This window comes from Thunnus thynnus, chromosome 17 (genome assembly GCF_963924715.1).
Source record: "Thunnus thynnus chromosome 17, fThuThy2.1, whole genome shotgun sequence".
NCBI classification, from domain to species: domain Eukaryota; kingdom Metazoa; phylum Chordata; class Actinopteri; order Scombriformes; family Scombridae; genus Thunnus; species Thunnus thynnus.
The window spans coordinates 16,547,653-16,567,874 of NC_089533.1; the positions used below are offsets into that span (position 1 = coordinate 16,547,653).

A 20,222-nucleotide genomic window follows, 5' to 3' on the forward strand; every position below is an offset into this window, starting at 1 on the left:
CCAGGTCAAGATGGACACGTTTCAACTCAAGTCACATCCTAAACTTTAGGTTTCAAGTCCTAAATGAGTCATAAAGCATTACTAACCTAATTAAACGCTATTACAATACCTATACACCATTTTAAATCAGACGTGTGTTCAACCGTCCAACTTATGACTCAAGTTTGCACCTGTGGAGGACACTATAGTTCAGTTTTAGTTATCACAGTCGATAATGTTCTGAATGCCAAAACACTTGCTTCTGCTTTAAAAACACACTGGTTTACATTCGACAGCATAAATCCATCGGCTGCTCTTTCCGATTCACACACATTCAGGTAACCTCTTGTCAATGGACCACACAGGACTCAAGTTTTACAAAAATTTTGAACATTTTATTTTAAGAATGATGACCTGAAGGTTTCAGTGCTTGACAGAGATGTTGGCAAACAACACATGACTTTTAAGAGTTTAACTAAGTGTCACAAACTAACTCTGTACTCTTAATGAACAGTGTGTTTGGCCTACACTCTACAGAATGCTTCTTTCCCCATCACAAAACATAATACAATAAATATTACACTCATGTGGCTCATGTTTTTTATCTATAAACAATACCACCACATAATCCCAAAGCAAATTTTACTCTATTCTCTACTCCAGATTAATGACTAAATGTCAAAAATGTGAGTCAACAACGACAAAGTTACGCCTTGTTTCCTTAACAAAAGTTGGAGCTTAAAATGTGCAAAGTTCAGTTTGACCACAAAATGTTATTATGCCATATTTCTTTTAAAAGCAAGAATATATAAACCTTAAAAACACAGGATAAAATATTAAATACATTTGTTGAAAAATAAGTGTTTGTACAACTGAGGTATAATGACACCACAACAACAAATAAAGTTAGGTTTTGTTTTTCCGTCCTTATGTGTAAATCGACCCGGTTGATAAATGTCCAAGTGCAAGCAAAGAACAAGGCATGACTTCACTTCCTGTGTGCGTGATTGTGCCGCCGTTCCCTCGTTAACTTTCCTCTGCATCTTTGGTGAAACTATTCTCTCTCTGTCTCTCCTTGAGGTTACGCATGGCATTAAGGAAGAATTCATACCAAAAGAAAGTGAAGCCTGTTGACAGTGCAGCCTTCACGAGGCTGGGGGAGAGGCCTTTAAAGAAGCCTCGGACACCCTCCTCTTTGGCTATTTGAACAGCGCAGTCCACCAGGCCTCTGTAACTCCGCACCTGTACATGAGAAACGGGAGATAAACATCAGACGCAAAATATGAGTTCCGACAATGTAAAACACGCACAGGAAAGCTTACCTGTCCAAAGCGAGCTCTGGCTTCCTCAAAGCCCCCAACCTGCAGTCTCTTCTTGAAGAGGTCAAAGGGGTACGTGATTGTTTTGCTTATCATTCCAGCTCCACTGCCACATACCAGGCTTCTCAGGTTTCCTTGGACAGAGGACATAAAAAGTCACAAGACTCAGGCAAACTGCTGTGTGTGTGTGTGTGTATGTGTGTGTGTGTGTGTGTGTGTGTGTGTGTGTGTGTGTGTGTGTGTGTAAATGTCATGTGGTGTAATAAATAATACAGGTGGGACGACGACTTTGATCTCCACTCACTGACCTCCTGAGTTTCCGGTTTTGGAAGGTGGATCCAACATCTTTTTAAAGACATTGTAGAAAAAGAACTGCAGTCCAGCATAAGGAAACACTGCCACCAGTGTAGGAGACAGGCCACGGTAAAACGTCAAGACTCCCTCTGAGCGGCACATTGTAAACACAGCATTTCGAAGGTTCCTGTACACCTGAAGTGAAGAAGGATAAGTATCAGAACAAAAAAATACTTGATCAATACAACAACAAAAAAAAAGAACATTGGACCAGACCAAAAAATATCACCTTTGAGGCTTTTTTAAGACAAAAGATTTGATTGGATGTTTTAGCATATTTCCTTATATGGGTGGTAAAACTTCATCCTGGGAGTTTAGTGAGTCTCTGACTTGATTCTGGCCAGGAAGATTTGTTGTATACCATCCCATCTGTCTCTCCATGTTCCCTTTCTGTCTCTACTATCTGCTGTCAATAAAGGCTGAATATACATGCACATAACAGTCTTATAAAAACCTGAATGTCTATGGGGAGGTTAATCAATTAAAAAAACTGTGCACAAAACTTTTTATTCACTCACTCCTGAGTTTCCAACTTTGAGATATATTTTTTTTAAATACTAGAAAAAATATGACTATGAGTTGATGTAAGAGACTCTTCACTACAACCAAAGATGACTTTGTGACAGTTTTGTTCGCTGGTGTGTCCCACCTTAGGTTCTCCCTGAGCTGCAAAGCGTGTGCGCAGTGTGTCCAGAGGCTGGCAGACCACTGTAGCAGAGCAGGCAGCCACCCCGCCACACACAAAGTGTACTCCTGCCGTCTGGCTCTCATATGGCGTCATCTTGTGGACCACCTCAGTCAGACACTCAAAACTGGCAAACTGCAAAGCACACATTCACAGTTAGGCGAACACAAGTCAAATGCTTCACTAAGATAGACTAAGATAGACACAGACTTCACCTGGACAGCCCCAAAACACACGGAGAGGAGCTGTGCAGGGATGTGTCCCTTCCAGAAAGCAAAGAGCCCCTCCTCTGCATGGATGCGACGAGCTGCCTGAAATAACCCCCAGTATCTTCCCTCCCGCCTCTGTGAAGACACGCACTCAATCTGCAGCTGCGGGAGGAGAAAGAAATACTGATGAACATACAAGGTTGAGACACACAGCAGTACATATGTCTTGATTATTACAGTTGTGATGCAAGTAACAACTCCTGCAAAGAAAACTAGTAGTAAAGTAGACCGTGACTGCTTGTTTATATCAACATTTTTCTGGTACATCTACGTTTTGGCAGTTGGAAGCACAGCTGCCACAAGTAAACAATTTAAGAGACCAGACATTTGCACACAATAAGCACAATGGCTAATCATTACCTGAAATCTGATTTTAATGACATCAAAGGGGCTGACGAGGGCTCGGGTGACCATCCCAGCAGCTGACCCAGCAAGGGCTGCTTCCTGTGAGGAGAGCGCTGATCCCTGAGCTCCGGGGTCGTAACCCACCATGTCTCCAAAGCCTCAGGTTCCTCTCAATACTGCAGACAGAAACTATTAATAATTTGTGCTGTAATGTATGCTGAGCTTTATATTTACATTTGAAGAGAAATGGTTAGGGGAAAAGATAACTTTAAGGACATATAGGCCTATGCATATTAAACAAAAGTATCATCCTGAATCATATGTTACATATCGCTTATCAACAAAAATATTCAGGAGGAAACAAAATGTATGAGCTGTGGGTTTTAGGAGAAGTGGAAAGTGTTTGTGTGAGTTTTTCTTTTGTATCATACTGAGATGATTTGAGAGTGTCAGTTTTCTATAAAATAGCTTGACAAATCCTTAAAATATTCTGGAGTACAGATGATCAAGAGTGGACTGGTTGTTCAATTTTGATGTGTTTAAGTTTGCTAACTTTGTCTCAAAAGTCTCAAAGAGAAGTGAAGATGGATTATTTAATTAGTATTTGTTCCAATTTCTCTGGTATAATACAGCAGCGGGGGAAGAAGTAGTCAGATCCTTTACTTCAGTAAAAGTAGCAATCCAACAATGTAAAGGCACTTCATTACAAGTACAAATCCTGCATTTAAAATGTTTTACTTAACAGAAGTAAGAAGTATTAGCAACAAAATGTATTGACCATGCAGCTTGCCCCGTTGCAGAGTGTTATATCAAATCTTAATCTTCAAAGTAAATAGTTGACTGGGGGAAGCAGTGGATTAAAAAAAAGGTTGAATATTTGCCTCAGAAATATAGTGAAGCAGAAATATACAGTAGCAATAAATAAATAAATAAATAAATAAATAAATAAAAAGGAACAAAGATACACTAGTAAAGTACTAGTACTTCAAAAAGTGGCTTAAGTTAACTAGTTAGTTGTTCTTAAACTATTGTTATATAGTACGTGTTTCGTCAGAAGTTTGTGAATTTTGCTGTAAACATGAAGGTATGAAAAAAATCTAATTAGTTTTCTTGATGTTTTGACTTTTTATTTGAACATGTAAAAGCACAGTTCTGTATCTGGTTTATAATCAGTTATGGTGACTTGTAAGCGCAGTAGTTGTCTGCATGACACAATAATAACAACTTCATTCATACATTCATGTTTTTAAGAGTCTGTTGCTGCAGGACTTTGTGGTGCATCTGGGCCGCATTTTTATACTGTAATAAACCCAAAATATTTCCACATTATTATTGTATCAATATCTAGACAAAAACAAATAGTCGGAACCGTTTTATAATATAATACTAATACAAACAGGCATGAGATTTTATGAAGACCAGATACTGCAACATGTAGAGGACAAGCCGGGGGACCTTGGCACAAGCTGAGCTAAGCTAACAACAACAACAGCAGCTGTTTACTTTGCACCGACGTTCAGAGCTACAACAGGTGACACTTACCTTGCTGTAAAGGTCTTTCATAAATACAGCTACAGCTACAGAACTGAACTCGGACATGTACACAAGCCAGCATTAACAGGACGAGAACTTCATGTTCCGAGCACACGCCATGAATTACTGATAATACTTCCGGGACAGACTCAAAGGATAAATGTCGAGGCGAGATGAGTCCCTGCCTCACTTGAACACGCCGATGACGCGTCTGCCTTGACGCAGGAAGAGTAGTACTGTGCAAAAATTAATATACATATATACATCCGAAATTTGTTACAATACAATAACAATAATGCTTTTTTGGCAAAACAATAATTTGAAAGTATATTTGCCTGTCTGCCCAAAGCAATTTGCTGCCAATTCCCAGAGGAATTTTAGGGTATTAGGAACAACCTCTCCTTCTTCAATTTGTCTCTAAGTAATACTACAGTGACACCACTCTATATGTAATCCCATATAAGGGAAAATTTGTTCCCAAATCAAATCGAAAAAATGTGAGAAAAAAAAAATCATCAATATATTCAATTTTAATGGAAGTTCTTTGATTACAGAACACTGTTGTGTATAAAGCACTGTGTAGGAGAACCTATGGTGGCCGCGAAACTCGCGAAAAATAAGACCCTCTTTAGAGCCAGTCTTTAGTTTGTTTGTTATGGGCTACTGTAGAAACTTGGGGGTGCAACATGGCGGGCTCTGTGGAAGAGGACCCGCTCCCTATGTAGATATAAAGGGCTCATTCTAAGCTAACGAAAACACAACAATTCTTATTTTCAGGTAATTATACACTAATTAAAACATACCTGTGAACATTATATTCAGTTTCTGCCAATATTTCTACCAATTCACCCTCCTAAATCTTACACACTGGTCCTTTAGGGGAGGGGGGATTTATCTTGCCATGACACTTCATCTTTGAAAGGTTGTGTCCAGTAACGTCTGATTACATCTACTCATCTGGGATCAGCTTAGATGCGAAAACTGATCTGAAATAGGTAAACTTTCGCACATTGTTCACGAAATGTAAGTAATTGGTTATATCATATTTTTTCCACTTACTCGATATGTAACGTTAAGCCGCTTTTCTCTTCTTTCGGGCGGTCGGAACGTTTGGTGTAGTTATAAAACTTGACGTTAATTGCTCTTAACGTTAACGCCAGGTTACTGCAACTGAGCATCAAGCTAGCTAACGGTAGGTTAGTTCAATATTAACGGTCAGGTTTAGTTTTTTACGTGTGTCGACAACAACACGACAAAGCAATGTTAACGCTACATTTTACATACATTTTTTTAAACCCTGCAGTAAACCAAAATAACGTTAGTGAAGTTTACGTTTAGCTAACGTTATGTTGATTAGATGTAACCTGTAACTTGTGATGGACATGTGACCTAACGATACATCTCAGCCTAGAAGTTGATATCATACCGATTCAATCCACACTTTGTTCTTGCGTTGTGAATTAAATGTGTCGATTTGAGGTATTGTGTGACCCTTTTTGACCCGAGTTGGCCCGTGTAATCCCTCCTATCCCTCTGTGAATGAGCCAGTTTGATGACAGTACAGGATTTTGCGGTTATTGTTGTCTCACAAATTCTCCCGTGGTGTCTGTCTGTAATGTAGTTTGTGCCCAGAGTTGAAGTGGAATCATAATGTGTTTAAAAAGCTTGCATTTTGGGGAAAAAAAATACACCTCTAAAATAATGTTATAAAGTGTTGTCTGTACCTCACAGTGTGACAGCTCTCAGGTGTGTTTTGGGTGCTTCCACCTATAATGGAAAACTCCACTGAGGATTACAAGATCCAGTCGTTTGACCAGGATACACAGATGCTGCTGAAAACAGCCTTGAAAGGTCAGGTTGTTGCCCTTTTACTATGAGGGATTTCAGCATAACGTCAGTGTTGCAGAACCTTTCAAATAATCTACAAAACTTTGAAACTTAAATAAGATATGACCACTTTGCATCCACTGTGAGAGTAAATCATCTTTTGTTAAATGCATTTTTCTGTCTTTCAGATCCAAGTTCAGTGAACCTGGATAAGGTATCCAACATCATCGTGGATCAGTCTTTGAAAGACCAGGTGTTCAGCAAAGAAGCTGGACGCATCTGCTATACCATCGTGCAGGTCCTTACTGCTGCTTGTCCATCACAGTATAACAGTAGATGTTGTACATACAGTACCAGTCAAAGGTTTTGACTTTTTTTCTTTATTTTTTACTAGTTTCTACATTGTACCACAATACTGACGCCATCTATCACAAATGGAATTATGTAGCAAACAAACAAGTGTCAAACAAACCAAAATATGTTTCATATTTTAGATTCCACCTGACAGTATGACAGTACTTTGAGGAATCTTAAAATATGAAACATATCCTGTTCTGTATGTTGTTTGTATTTATTTGAACTTGAATTATAAAACACTATAACAATTAAAAGTTAAAAAAAATATACTACATGATTCCTTATGTGTTATTTTAGAGTTCTGATGTCTTCAGTGTTGTTTTACAATGTAGAAAATAGTAAAAAAAAAAAAAATAAGAAAAACCCTTGAATGAGTCGGTGTGTACAAACTTTTCACTGGTACTGTAGATGTTTGTTTAGGGTATTGCCCTGATTAAGACACTGAGCATAATTGAGACAGACGGATTAAAGAAACTAAAGTGATGCTTAAACATCATTGAGACTCTTTAACCTTCCCTCCCTTATCAAAGCCTAATCGCTGGTTTACACTCGAGCAACAGGAGGCTCTTAAAGCCAGCTTACCAGCACCTCTTATGTTTCCTGACTTTTTGTCCACACTCTACCCTCTTTCTGACCTCATTTCTATGTTCACCTCATTCAGGCTGAGGCCAAGCAGAGCAACGGGAACGTGTTCAGGAGGAACTTGCTGAACCGGCTCCAACAGGAGTTCAAGGACCGCGAGGAGACAAGGGGGCGTTCGCTGCAGGAGTGGGTCTGCTACGTCACTTTCATCTGTAACATCTACGACTACCTCAAAGTAAGAGCCAGAGACAGTCTGAAGAAACACATGTATACAGTAACATAATCATGTTATCATATTGATAATTAAGTAGCAGATTTAAATTTCCTGAAACTTCTCACAGACATGAACACTGTGTATGTGCCTCTCTTGTTGCTGTCAGTGGTGGGAAAATGAGCCTGGAGCTCAGGTTTCATCCTTGATAATAGCCATTGTCGTTTTTTTATGTGCTGTGCTCATTTTCCACTTGTGTGAAAGGGATGCAAAGATGTGAAAGGAACAAAAAATTTGCTTTCCCCATGTCTTGACACTCAGGTGAACAATATGCCAATGGTGGCTCTGGTCCATCCTGTGTATGACTGTCTGATGAGGCTGGCTCAGCCTGATGCTCTCATGAACGAGGAGGAGGTGAGGAAGAGCCTGTGGTTATTTATTCTCGTTAAATTTACTTGATTTGGTAAAATACATAATTTTACATCTTTTTAAATGCCACATCATGTCAAAAATGGTCAAATTTCAAGCCTAGAATACATTAAAAGATGCCAGACTTCACATAATTTTTTTTGGAGGGGTTGATTTTTACTGTAACGAGCTGACGTCCTCTGCCTCTCCCTCTGCAGGTGGACTGCCTGGTGCTGCAGCTGCATCGCATCGGAGAGCAGCTGGAAAAAGTGAACAGCCAGCGGATGGACGAGCTGTTCTTCCTGCTGCGGGACGGCTTCCTGCTCCAGGAGGGCCTCTCCTCCATGGCCCGTCTGCTGCTGCTGGAGATCCTGGAGTTCAGGGCCGGAGGCTGGTTGCTCAGCAGCACCGCACACAAGTACTACTACAGCGAGATCGCTGACTAGGACAGCGGGTGCCGAGCAGCTGGCTGGACACCTCTCCTCAGTCACCACTGATTATTAAAAACCAGCAATCTCATGACAGGACAGCAACATCCTCCAGGTAATCAGCGGAGGGGTTTGAAAGGCTCCGGCGGTTCATAAAGACTTTTCATTTTTGCTGGATTGTTCCCTCGGTTTGAAAATATTACTAAAAGACATGGTGCCGTGGATGTGGAATGTGCAATAGTTCATAAGAAGTTGAAGTTCAGTTAACGAGGTTTAGCCACATCCTGGTACACTTTGTTTAGAAGGAACTTTTAATTTTGATGACAGCTAGAGAAGCTGTAGTTATTTTTTATGTTTTTTTTTTTTATCTTGCTGGCATTCCTGTTTTGAGAAAAACATTTCAAAAGTCCAACTTATTTTTTTACCAAATCCAAAAGGAGTTTGACATTCCAGTCAGACGCAGGATGATTTGGTATTTGCTTTACCTTTTTTTTTATTGTTGTGACCAATATTTTAATTAACTGAGAATCTGTATTTGAATTATTTAGTAAAATATTTTAAAGTAGAATTTAAAGATTTTACAAAAGGTTTGAATTGCAGTTCAGAGGAATTTTCTGCCTAATCTGTCCAGTAGGAATCCTGTGTTACTGTTCCTTAACCACTTGTTACGTGAGGCCGGTTTTGTGGTTTAAATTCAGGGATTTTTCTTTTATACATATATTTTCTCCTTTTTTTTTTTTTTTTTTTTTTTTATGTTACGGAATACAGCGTTCAGCCTTTAAATAAAAGACCAAAAGATCGGTTACAGTTCATATTTAAACTGTTTCTACTGACAAATTCAAACGAATTCAGACGTCGAGTTATTTTCAGTAACATCTGGATTCACAAGTTTGTAAAACAAGTCGTGCCAACACAACAAGAACAGCCGCGTGTAATAAAAGTGACTCGACAAAGCCGAAGCTGTCGCTCGGCGTTCAAGGTGCTAGAGGAGGGATTTTTCCTCCTTTCACGTAAACGCAGGTCAGTTATGAATATGAAGCTGAGTATTTTTCATTCATTCCTTGTCAAGTAGACTTAAATTCAGGTCTCATCAGCGCGAGTAACACTATGTAACTGAACTCAGTTTAATGTTGGAGTCTGTTGATACCTTTTTGTTGATTGTAATCAGTGACGGCTTTAAGGTCTCCAACCAAAGCTGTGCCTGGGAATCAGACACACAAGTATAGGACATACAGTATGTTATTAGAGCTGCAACTAACTATTATTTTTTAACTAATCTGCCAAATCATTTCTTGGTTAACGTCCATTGCAATTTCCTGTATCCAAGGTGACTCGGATATAGGAAATATAGGACTTCAAATAGCTTATTTTGTCTGACTAACAGTTTGAAACTCAGAGATATTAAGTTTAATATCACTTAAGACTAATTGATTCTCAAAAATAGTTGCAGATTTATTTTCTGTCAACTGACTAATGGCTCAATGATTTCAGCTCTAAATGTTACGCTGTTTAAATTATTACATCTCCTGCATGTGTAATATGTAAATAAGACAAATGACAAATCAACCACTGATCAGTCCAGTTAAGAATGTTTAAAAAAAAAAAAGGAAAATAATTTAACGAAGACACTTTGTCCCACAATCCTCTTTTCTAGAGCAGCGGTAGAAGATTTTACGTTTAAGCTCTGGTATCTGTCATCACATTCAGACCAAGCGTAAACAAAAATGAGGGTAAAATAGGTTTAGAGATGTATTAAATGAATCCTAAAGAGTTAAATTAGGAAGTTTGAGTGCTTTAGACACTAAACGATGTTTGTTTTATTACACCGTTGCAACATTTTTACATTACTCAATACCACTTTTTTATGGTTGGGTTGTACATTTAATGCAGATGTATTTGTTCTAATAAATCTTGGAAGTTTTTTTTCCTTAATTCAGTTTTATGTGTTTATTGTGTGGCAGCATCACTGTTTATTGTACACGATACAAAAAGTGACCTTATGTGGTAACACGGCATTCATTATTTACAATGTGTCACTGACTCCTCCGTGACTCCAGTCGGTCAGTCCTCAGTTAAAAGTCCTGAAGCGTTTCTTTCGCTCTTCACGTTCACGACGCCCGCAGCAGCTCTACCACCAGCGGTAGTGGGCGTAGGCTCTGTTGGATTCCGCCATCTTGTGCAGCTCGTGCTTCTTCTTGATGACGTTGCCCTCCTTGATCGAGGCCGCCAGCAGTTCCTGGGAAAGTTTTTCATACATGTGCATGCGCCGGTGTTTGTTGTCCCTGCACTCTGTGATCATCCACTTCATAGCGAGGAAGCGACGCCGGTTGTCCGTAAGAGGAATGGGCACCTAAGGTGGAGGTTGAAGACAAGTCAGAATGTAATTAGATTACTTTATGTTTATGCTTTGTTGGCATAAATTCAACAAAACAGCGTTTTTCTGCCTCGTCACTGACCTGGTAGAACTTTCCGCCTTTCTGTATGCTGGCCAGTCCGACGACAGGCTTACAGTTCTCCAGAGCCTGGTGGAAGATGGTGAAGGGGTTACACTCGATCTCTTCTTTCTTCCCTTGTGGAGCTTTGTGGTATTTCTCCACCTGTTTCCTTTTTATGTTCTCCAACGTCTGAGGAAAAGAGAAATAGCAGTATTTAGTATTTTATAATTAGGCCAACAATGAATGAGTTCTTCAAGCTTTGTGCTTCCTCACCTCTATCATGATCTCTCTGGCCAAAACCTTGTTTCCATCTTTCATCATCATGTTGATGAATTTACTGAGAAGAAAAGACAAAAATGATCATCAGACAGGCACAGCTTTGACTTAAACAAGATGCCGCGACTGACTGATGTTAAGTTTGTTCTACCTGAGGGTTGGATCGCTGAACACAGAGCTGGTGACGCCGCTAGTCGCTGCCTTGATGGGTCGGAGCGCTTTGAGCTCCCGCTGCTCCTTCTCCTCAGCGCTGAGCTCCGTCTCTGGTTTGCTGTAGGCCTCCTTGCTGACCTCTGGCTCCAGATAGTACGGGTTGTATCTGCTCCATCTCACCAGGAACACCCTGCAAACACACCAGAGAACAAAGTTTCTGTGTGTATGCGTGTGAGGAGTGGAGGGCCGTTTCAAATCCGGCACTTGTCTGACTTGATTTGAATGTGTTTTTTAAAATATATTTAGTGATATTATCAATAGCACACTAAACGTTTTTGATAGTTTTGTGTGGATGAGTGCTGAAATGATTAGTATCAACAGAAAATGAATTGCCAACACTTCTGATCTTTGATTGTAGCTGCAACTAATGATTATTTTCATAATTAATTAATCTGCCCATTATTTTCTCAATGAATTGTTTGGCCTATATCACATCAGAAGACAGTTTAGAAAATGCCTGTTACAATTTACTAGAGTATTAAGTGATGTCCTCAAATGTCTTGTTTTGTCCAACCAGCAATTTAAAAACAAATCAATTTACTAAAACACTATGACAAAGAAAAGCAGTTAATTTTCACATTTGAGAACCTCAAACAAGAGATTATTTGGGTTTTTTTTACTTAATAATGACAAACAATTAAACGATTATCAGAATAGTTGCTGATTAATTTTCTGTAGATCAACTCATCGTTGCAGCCCTAATTAATTCTTTAAGTCACATGCTAAGTAATAATGGTAAACAGTGTCACAAATGTGAAGATTTTCTGCTTTTCTCCATTTAATGGTAAGAGTATCTGAGTATCTTTGGTCGGACAAAACAAGACTTTTGAGAACATCTCCCTGAGCTGTGGAAACGTGATTGGCAATTTTCTCTAAATTTTCTCATTTATTTTATTCATGATAGAACTGTTTGACCAACAGAGTTCTTTAAAAATGCTTCACAACATACTATAAATGATCCCTGTGACAGTGTGACTGGAAGATTTACTGACATACAGAACTGTTGTACTGTTTGCAAGAAAGAAAAGTCTTTAATACATTTATTCTATATTTGTGAATTTTCTGTGACATTTTGGTAAGATTAGGAGGAATATTGAGAGGATACAGTATTCAGTCAAGAAATATAAACATTGTTGCTTACTTTGATTTTACTTCCTCTTTCCCAAAATAACCTCTTATCCTGACCAAATACCTCTATATCAATATTGAGACAATACTGTAGGGATGACTATTGGTGTTGCAGAAAATATTTACACAATGAGATTTTTGATAATCATCGATAATGTGGATACAACTAGAACAGTCTGCTTAGTTTAGAAAATGACACTTTTACTGTAATGCAGCCTTTAAAACCAGGAAAAGACAACACTTATGCCATATCACTATATATCCAAAATCTAAGACGATATAATATTGATATATTGTCCATCCCTATTTAACAGTACATTGGAGTTGGAATTTCTCACAGAACTCCTCATGCTGTAACAAATGTCCATTATCATCCATAAATGAGCAACAGCCCAAATCCCTTCCTGCTCCTCTATGTACATATTTGTTTCACACTGGTGTGTTATGTGGTGTAAAGTTATATTTATATATTAATTTCCAATAGAGAAGAAAGTTTAACTAGTAATGAGCTACAATCAAGCTCACAACATAGTAAAAAGTCTACTCCATCCATTTTTTGAAAAATCACATTGGGGACACTAAACCAGAAGAGTGTCCCTTGTTACTGATGGTTCAGAAATATCAGTCATGACATTGTTCGCTGCGCAGCCGCGTCAGTTACGTTTCTATTTTCGTTTTCTAATAAAGACAAATATCCGCCTGCGGTACAAATATATCAAACAGAGTGCTGACACCAACTGATAATTGCTTGCGTCTTTATAAATGTGATAATTACCTCGGTGTCCAAGGTTTTAATAATCCTGAGAGGGAGGCAGACATCTTGGAAATGTGAGCGTCAGTTAGGACCCCGGGAGGTACAGGTTAGTATCTCCTGCAGATGCCTTAAAAAATAAAAGCAGCCTATCATTCGGCAGGTTTTAATTTCAATACCGTGGTGAAATACATTTGTTTTAAATGGTATACATTGTGTGATATTTAGAAAATAAATCCAAGGAATACATTTGTAGTCTCGCGCATACACTGATGACATCACGCGATGTTTTTAGTGCTATGGCGTACCAGGAAGGGGAGTCGCTTGAATCATGGCTCAGTGAGTGATAAATCCGATTTTATGAATGAAATAATGTGGTTAATTAGCTAAATACATCGCTTCAGACTGTAGGGGCGTTAAACCCGGCCTTGGGGAAGCTGTCAGCGCGCTGATATCTGCTGTTTCACAGCTAGTAGAGAGTGTTGGGGTGCTAGCAGTGTCTGCATCATTAGTAGGGTGGGTGGAGAGCTTTCATAAACACTGTGTGGGTCTTTAATAGGGAGGATTAGACATTTCTCGGTCCCAGCAATCTTAAAAGTGTATCAACGAAATTGCTCTCTCTCGTTAAAGCGTCGTTGTTAAATGAACCTTTCTCAGGGCTGTTTCCTAGTCTGTGGCTTGGTGGAAAGGATGTAATATCACAAGTGTTTTTACTTCTGTTCAAAGTCAGTGTCTCAACTCCTTTCATCGTTCGAAAGTGATGTTTCCTAACATTAGCAGGAATGTTTGGACTGAATTTAACAGATTTTTGTCTCCAATAAAGTTAAAGAAATTCTTATCCCTGCAATGAATTCAGTCACAATTTTAGACTTTTAAATGTTTCCCCTTTATTTTCCTTCTGCAAAAAGGAGGCTGAGTCCTTTTCTCATTTAATTTATGTCGGCACTCTTTCAAGTAACTTCTGGACTCAAACTTCCTGATTATCTGGGAGACTCATAAGGTCTGTACAGGAAGTATGGTCCTATTTTTGAATGTAGAGTCTAAGAACAACAATGAAGTTGATAACTTGATTAAAAAAAAATGTTGTGTCTCAAACATTATATTCACAAAGCCAGATTTCTTCAGTTTGTTATTTTATGTTGAACTTCAGACTTTCTATGATTCTGTCTGCAGAGTATTTAAAAGTAAAAAAAGCTTTGAAGACATCTCATCTCTTGAAAAACATTGTGGACAACATTGTGGGATGATTTAAGCTGATTTTCAATATTGTTTATTCACTTTTTAAAGTTATATTTATTTATTTTTGTATGTACTGTTGTTTGTATTGTGATATTACTGTGTTGTTAATAAAGTTAAACACTGTCTGGGTCACTTTTAACAGTGACAGCTCAGTGTTTGCTGGGACTGTGCACAGATATGAAGCTGCCACTCATTACAACCTGCTGTATGAATGATATGATAATTGGGCAGTGCTGCCAACAAAATAAACGCTATATCAGTAATTACAAAAGAGGAAAAATGATAACAATTACTGCTTTGTCATGTTGACCACTAGACTCACAGGAAGCTGTGTTCACAGTAGTACGACATGTGCATTCAGATGTACTAGGACAGCATATTGCTCTTCAAACACGCCGGTTAAATTAGTGCAAATGTCTCTGTGTGACAGATAAAGCCACCCATCCAACAAACAGACAGGAGGACTGGGAGTACATCATAGGCTTCTGTGATCAGATCAACAAGGAACTGGAGGGGTATGTCTGTGAAATATTTGCAAAACTTTTTTATTTATTTATTCATTTATTTATTGGAAAATATCATCATCCCAGAAAAAAAAAAGTTTCTCATATGGGATTTTCTTCTTGTAGTCCTCAGATAGCTGTAACATTGCTCGTCCACAAAATCCACTCACCACAAGAATGGGAAGCACTTCAGGCTCTGACTGTAAGAAATGCTTCGCCTACATAGATGTCAACAAGTACATTTTTTGTTTTCTCAACTGCCTTGGCATTACTGGATTGATTGATTGATTGATTTTTGCACAGGTATTGGAGGCATGTATGAAGAACTGCGGGAGAAGGTTTCATAACGAAGTCGGAAAATACAGATTTTTGAACGAGCTGATCAAAGTTGTGTCTCCAAAGGTGAGCTGCCTCTAAAAGGGTTTAGACTTTATGCTAATAAAGCTGATTGTATGTTCTCCTGTCAATCCTCCTTTTGATCACCTCTTGTTTCCAGTACCTGGGCGACAGTGCGCCTGAGAAGGTGAAGATGAAGATTGTAGAAATGCTGTACAGCTGGACTGTTGCTTTTCCCAACGAAGCCAAGATCAGTGAAGCCTACCAGACACTTAGAAGACAGGGTGTGTTGAGATGTGGACAGATTACATCAATTCCATCATTCAGATTGCATGATTTTACACAATGCGTGTGAGAAGACATCTTATTAATCCTGTTCTCACTTTCCTCACCAGGGCTCGTGACACGTGACCCAGAGTTACCGCTGGACAGGACTCTGATCCCCTCTCCCCCGACACGACCCAAACACCCAGTGTTTGACAATGAGGACATGGGCAAGGTGAGGGATGGAAAGGAATACAAAATCTGCTCTGCAAATGTTGTGATTTCCTTCATAATGTTATCAGAATCATTTGCTCTAAATGAAACATGGTCTCTCTAGATATTAGTAAAAGATGCATTTCTACTTTTACAAAAGTAAACAGATGTTTAAGTGTGTTTTATGTGTGTGTAGCTGCTTGCTGAGCTTCTACGGAGCAAAAATCCAGAAGACCTCCAGGAAGCCAACAGGTTAATCAAAAACATGGTGAAAGAGGTGAGAGATGTCAGACATGCTTGTTACTATGGGAACAGCTGAAATTAACTTAATCATGAAAACTGTTGAACTGGATTAAAAATTGTTCTGGCCAAGTGTGCCGTGGTGATATCACGACAATATTTTTCATACATGACATGGATATTACTGTGTGTGTATAAAGCGTGTTGCGTCCTGTTGTTTTTGTCAGGATGAGGCACGAGTGCAGAAGGTCACGAAGCGTATAAACACACTGGAGGAGGTGAACATCAATGTCAAGTTGCTGACTGAGATGCTCTCCCACTACAATAAAGACAGCTCCTCTGACTCAGACAAGGAGATCATTAAGGTGCGTGTCTGTGCGCACACACACACACACACACACACACAAATGAGAGCAATCAGTTGTCTTATGTACAACTTTATCATTTTTTAGTCATTTTATTGTGCGTTAGCAAAATTTTAATGCTTATGGAATATTGTTTGGATAATGCAATGTTTACTACTGAAAACTACTGAAAATCAGACAACACCAGTACACATCAGCTTGTGTCCCTGCAGCATTTAAACTGCACAGCGCCTCCTTTGTTTTTCTCTTCAGGAACTCTACGAGCGGTGTGACAAGCTGAGGCGTGCTGCTTTCAAAATGGCCACTGAGGCCGAGGACAATGACACCAGTTTAGGTTTGTTGGCTGTTTTTTTTTTTTTTTTCTCTTATCTGGAGAAGCTCTGTGTTCACATTTTGATTGACACTGTGTATAATCTGTGACTCCTCAGGTGACATCCTTCAGGCCAACGATGACCTCTCCAAGGTTATCAACTCCTATAAGAAGATTGTTGAAGGGCAGACGGTCAACGGTGACAGTGAAGAGCCTCAATCCACAGCTGAGAGTGGTGAGAGACTTTCTATATGCACATGTTTTTGCACTTTTATATAAAAACCTGATTGCTTTCATGCTCCTGCCTAATTCACCTTCTGCAGTTCATCTTCCTCTTTGTCATACGCACTTGACAGACACCACAGACACACTGATCGACCTCGCCGGCCTCGACACTCCGAGCCCTCCTCAACCTGCCGCCCTTCCCTCGCTGTGCTCAAATCCCATCTCCACCAATCTCACGGCTTCCCCCATCCCTGTCCTGCCTCCTCCACCTAAACGCCTGGGTGGATCCCATGGCAGTCAGGGCAGCAGCCCGAGTCACCCCCCCCTCGACAAGGCCTCCACTGCGCTCTCTCTCCTTGATGATGAGCTGCTGTCTCTAGGTAGTATATCCTCACTGCAGCACCCAAAACTGTGTTAAACATAGAATATTTTCTCCTTTGTGATGATACAAATGCCTGTGGTTCTACATTCTTTCAGGACTGAATGACCCCCCTACCTCTCTGAGCAGCCAATCAAAACCCAAGTTGAGTGAAGTATCCAGTCAGTGGAGTTCCTTGCAGGTACATCTGAAATTCTTTTGTGCCAAACAGCAGATTGTTAGTCAAAGTCTAATGAGAGAGGGTGATTTTTTTTTTTGGTCTCCTCATCTCCTCTGCAGGCCCCAGCATCAAGCGTGGATATGTTTGGGAGTGTACCTCTTTCAGGTCCAGTGCTCCCCCCAGCTGAACCAGCCGTCACCATACACAGTCTCCAGAACCTGCAAGACCTGGCCATGATGGGCTTTTCAGATCACAAGAGGTACAAGTTAACTACAGTATTTTTTATCTTCACTGTTTAACAGAAAATCAGTGCTTTCCACCAATTGTTTTGTCTTTAGACATTTTAAAAGGTCTTGAGGTTTATTTTGTGTGCAAAATGTTCTTTGGTGACTATTTTCTATCAATGTTGGTGCTCTTATTTGACCAGTCTGCAGTACTTAAAAGTCTCTTAAATGTGATTTTCAGTTTGTCCAGCCAAATGACGAGGGGAAGCAGCTTTGGGATGCCTGTAGCGGCACCTCCCCTCATGCCTGGGCAGGGCTCTCCCTCCTCAGCCTCTCTTCTCCAGGGTACAATGCCCAGCTCCCCTGCTCTATCCCACGCCAAGACCCAGAGCCTCGGCTCGGCCCCAGGCAGCCCGCTGTTCCGCTCTCTGTCCCCCTGCCACCCTCCCCTCCAGGGCAGCCCGGCCAGAGCAACAGACATCTCCCTGAGCAATGTGCACGTCCCTCTGGAGGCCATCAGACCAAGTAAGGAGATGAGAAAGAGAGGGAGGGAGACTTAAGATGAAACTCAGCAGCTCACTGGATAGTTCTCTTATATCTGCCTGTTCCTGATTGGCTGTGCTCTTTCTGTCCTCAGGTAAAGTGTTGCCTGTGACGGCCTACGATAAGGACGGTGTCAGAGTGCTGCTCAACTTTGCATCTGACTGTCCCCCCGGCAGGCCTGACGTGTTGGTAATGGTGGTGTCCATGCTCAACACAGCGCCGCTCCCTGTTCACAATGTGGTACTGCAAGCTGCTGTGCCCAAGGTAGACTTTCCCCTGTTCATTCATGTGTCTTTTATTAGCTATGTTGTCATTGCCCAAGCTTCAAGTATTTACTATGATGCATGTCTCCATCTGTCTTCTGTGAGTTTGTTAATGAAGACATAAAAATAGTAACAGTGACTTCTCCTTTATTCTTCCACCAGTCCATGAAGGTGAAGCTGCAGACTCCATCAGGAACAGAACTGGCACCATTTAATCCTGTCCTACCTCCAGCCTCCATTACCCAGATCATGTTGCTGGCCAATCCATTAAAGGCAGGTGACATCCAAACATTTAAAGATATTAAACAACACACACACCATAATATTTATGAGCAAGTTTCAGTAAGAACTTTCAATCTGGTAGAGAAAAGCTGAATGATTTGTGTGCGTGCGTCTTTGCAGGAGAAGGTGCGCCTGCGCTACAAACTGGCTTTCACGTTAGGAGTTCGTCCGTGCAACGAGGTCGGAGAGGTTGACCAGTTCCCCCCACCAGAGATGTGGGGTCACCTATAGCAGCGTGCAGGCCTGTCACCACTCAGCAGGGACAGACTGGTTCGTGCTCCATGAAGGGGTGTGTGTGTGTGTGTGTGGGGTCACATACATCCCAGAGAGAGTTTGCAGGGGAAGGTGGAGAAATTCAGCTGCATTGTTAAAGTAACAATAACTCGATCTTTCAGCTTCACATTCCTTATGGTTCCTTTTGTTTTGGTCATTGTTGTTACTGGCAGTGAGATGCTAACAGCAGACACTAAAAACTTTATTTATACAGTGCTTGTATACTTTTCCGCAGACAGCTAACAAACTAAAGACTGGTCTCAAACTGGCATGATGCGTTGCAACATAACAAAATATTTTAAAAGAGATGAACTTCTTTTATTTATTCCTCTGGTTGAGCTTTTTACCCAGGACAACATACTTGAATTATTTCCAGAGATTTAGAAATATTTGGATTTGGAAAGATTTCTTAAGATGGAGTTGAAGTGGAAACTTTATCTGTTAAATAAAGAGTACTGTCACGTATTCATTGCTGCAGGAAGATAGTTGACTGTTTCATGAATATACTGCGTGACTATTTTAGCCAGCAGGATTTTTGTCATGGTTAAGTAAATTATACTAGCTAATGTGGCCCTGTTTTAGATTAGTGGACCAACAATGTTGAATATTGTGCTGGTAAGGCAACAAACAGCACTTTCGGTAAAGGTAAACAGTAATTTCTTATTATTGATATGTCATTATTACTTGAGTCTACTGAGTCCAACACTGGTTTTATTTCATGTGATTAGTTTTTTTTTCTTTTGAACGTAATGAAAAGTGATTTTTCCAGATCATCAGCATTTCAGTTATGTTTTTAGTTATAGTCGTTAGGTACCCATATTTTTTCGTTCTGTATTTAAAGAGGTTTATTCTTCTACCACTGTAAGTATTGGGAATACATTTGTCATATTTATTTTCTTTTTTAGTATTTCAGTGCATCACTGAACCTAGAAAATGTGACTTGAAAAATCTGGATTTAAATTTGATAGCTTGAAAGAGAAATCAGTCATCAGGCAGATTTCTTTCCAGTATGCAGCAGTGGGATATGTGGAGTGGAACTGTGCAGTGAATAACTTTGCATAAATCAGTTCACCCGATCCTCCTTTTGGTCCCTTCTCCGGTAGTCCTCAACTCATCGTCATAGGGGATGTACAGAAGTGTGTGTTAAATGTACATAGTATGTAATGTACCTATCGTTTGTTGTATGACAAGTTATGTGAACATGTGACGTGCAGATTTTGGGAGAGTGTTAGGTCTGTACATACTGTATGATGTGCCATTTGTTTGCTGCATGAAGAAATAAATATTTCTTTCAATGGATGTC

General features: G+C 39.9%; 4 protein-coding genes across 10 annotated transcripts; 2 read left to right on the forward strand and 2 right to left on the reverse strand.

Moving 5' to 3' along the window:
• Positions 1 to 352: 352 nt before the first annotated feature.
• slc25a19 (solute carrier family 25 member 19) lies at positions 353 to 4,666 on the reverse strand. Of its 2 annotated transcripts, none has more exons than XM_067616244.1 (7): positions 4,494 to 4,666; positions 2,967 to 3,140; positions 2,553 to 2,708; positions 2,302 to 2,472; positions 1,607 to 1,787; positions 1,302 to 1,432; positions 353 to 1,221 (listed from the first exon to the last, which is right to left on the reverse strand). In XM_067616244.1, exons 2-7 carry the CDS (start codon positions 3,096 to 3,098, stop codon positions 1,006 to 1,008), a joined length of 987 nt encoding a protein of 328 aa, XP_067472345.1. In that variant the 5' UTR covers positions 3,099 to 3,140; positions 4,494 to 4,666; the 3' UTR covers positions 353 to 1,005. The 2 variants fall into 2 exon arrangements, with proteins under 2 accessions (XP_067472345.1, XP_067472344.1); XM_067616243.1 differs by having other exon boundaries at positions 2,967 to 3,127; positions 4,494 to 4,663.
• Positions 4,667 to 5,171: 505 nt separating this feature from the next.
• mif4gdb (MIF4G domain containing b) lies at positions 5,172 to 10,229 on the forward strand. Of its 4 annotated transcripts, none has more exons than XM_067616248.1 (6): positions 5,172 to 5,261; positions 6,216 to 6,335; positions 6,500 to 6,609; positions 7,330 to 7,485; positions 7,783 to 7,875; positions 8,088 to 10,229. In XM_067616248.1, exons 2-6 carry the CDS (start codon positions 6,257 to 6,259, stop codon positions 8,313 to 8,315), a joined length of 666 nt encoding a protein of 221 aa, XP_067472349.1. In that variant the 5' UTR covers positions 5,172 to 5,261; positions 6,216 to 6,256; the 3' UTR covers positions 8,316 to 10,229. The 4 variants fall into 4 exon arrangements, with proteins under 4 accessions (XP_067472349.1, XP_067472348.1, XP_067472347.1 ...); XM_067616247.1 differs by lacking the exon at positions 5,172 to 5,261 and adding an exon at positions 5,376 to 5,479; XM_067616246.1 differs by lacking the exon at positions 5,172 to 5,261 and adding an exon at positions 5,396 to 5,507.
• On the reverse strand, positions 10,230 to 13,204 carry mrps7 (mitochondrial ribosomal protein S7). Its single transcript, XM_067616245.1, has 5 exons — positions 13,125 to 13,204; positions 11,160 to 11,351; positions 11,006 to 11,069; positions 10,754 to 10,921; positions 10,230 to 10,647 (listed from the first exon to the last, which is right to left on the reverse strand). Exons 1-5 carry the CDS (start codon positions 13,166 to 13,168, stop codon positions 10,426 to 10,428), a joined length of 690 nt encoding a protein of 229 aa, XP_067472346.1. The 5' UTR covers positions 13,169 to 13,204; the 3' UTR covers positions 10,230 to 10,425.
• On the forward strand, positions 13,124 to 20,218 carry gga3b (golgi associated, gamma adaptin ear containing, ARF binding protein 3b). 3 transcript variants are annotated; one of them, XM_067616241.1, is made up of 17 exons: positions 13,124 to 13,209; positions 14,770 to 14,854; positions 14,969 to 15,044; positions 15,146 to 15,244; positions 15,339 to 15,462; positions 15,574 to 15,677; positions 15,852 to 15,932; positions 16,123 to 16,260; positions 16,513 to 16,594; positions 16,689 to 16,805; positions 16,927 to 17,175; positions 17,273 to 17,355; positions 17,454 to 17,593; positions 17,800 to 18,083; positions 18,196 to 18,365; positions 18,527 to 18,637; positions 18,767 to 20,218. In XM_067616241.1, the coding sequence occupies exons 4-17, from the start codon at positions 15,161 to 15,163 to the stop codon at positions 18,875 to 18,877; spliced, it is 1,878 nt and encodes a 625-aa protein (XP_067472342.1). In that variant the 5' UTR covers positions 13,124 to 13,209; positions 14,770 to 14,854; positions 14,969 to 15,044; positions 15,146 to 15,160; the 3' UTR covers positions 18,878 to 20,218. The 3 variants fall into 3 exon arrangements, with proteins under 3 accessions (XP_067472342.1, XP_067472340.1, XP_067472341.1); XM_067616239.1 differs by lacking the exon at positions 13,124 to 13,209 and adding an exon at positions 13,257 to 13,439; XM_067616240.1 differs by lacking the exon at positions 13,124 to 13,209 and adding an exon at positions 13,510 to 14,100.
• Positions 20,219 to 20,222: the final 4 nt, after the last annotated feature.

Bases quoted from the DNA above. Each gene is read 5' to 3' on its own strand.
- mif4gdb (XM_067616248.1), top strand. From the start codon at position 6,257: ATGGAAAACTCCACTGAGGATTACAAGATCCAGTCGTTTGACCAGGAT. The intron at 6,610-7,329 runs GTCCTTACTGCT...CACCTCATTCAG, and splicing joins TCTGCTATACCATCGTGCAG to GCTGAGGCCAAGCAGAGCAA. The intron at 7,486-7,782 runs GTAAGAGCCAGA...CTTGACACTCAG, and splicing joins ACATCTACGACTACCTCAAA to GTGAACAATATGCCAATGGT.
- gga3b (XM_067616239.1), top strand. From the start codon at position 13,373: ATGACATCACGCGATGTTTTTAGTGCTATGGCGTACCAGGAAGGGGAG. The intron at 13,440-14,769 runs GTGAGTGATAAA...TCTGTGTGACAG, and splicing joins GTCGCTTGAATCATGGCTCA to ATAAAGCCACCCATCCAACA. The intron at 18,366-18,526 runs GTAGACTTTCCC...TTCTTCCACCAG, and splicing joins TGCAAGCTGCTGTGCCCAAG to TCCATGAAGGTGAAGCTGCA.
- mrps7 (XM_067616245.1), bottom strand. From the start codon at position 13,168: ATGTCTGCCTCCCTCTCAGGATTATTAAAACCTTGGACACCGAG. The intron at 11,352-13,124 runs GTAATTATCACA...GTGTGTTTGCAG, and splicing joins TTAAAACCTTGGACACCGAG to GGTGTTCCTGGTGAGATGGA. The intron at 10,648-10,753 runs GTCAGTGACGAG...CCTCCACCTTAG, and splicing joins AAGGCGGAAAGTTCTACCAG to GTGCCCATTCCTCTTACGGA.
- slc25a19 (XM_067616244.1), bottom strand. From the start codon at position 3,098: ATGGTGGGTTACGACCCCGGAGCTCAGGGATCAGCGCTCTCCTCACAG. The intron at 1,788-2,301 runs GTGGGACACACC...TCTTCACTTCAG, and splicing joins CAGCTCAGGGAGAACCTAAG to GTGTACAGGAACCTTCGAAA. The intron at 1,222-1,301 runs GTAAGCTTTCCT...TCTCATGTACAG, and splicing joins CCAGAGCTCGCTTTGGACAG to GTGCGGAGTTACAGAGGCCT.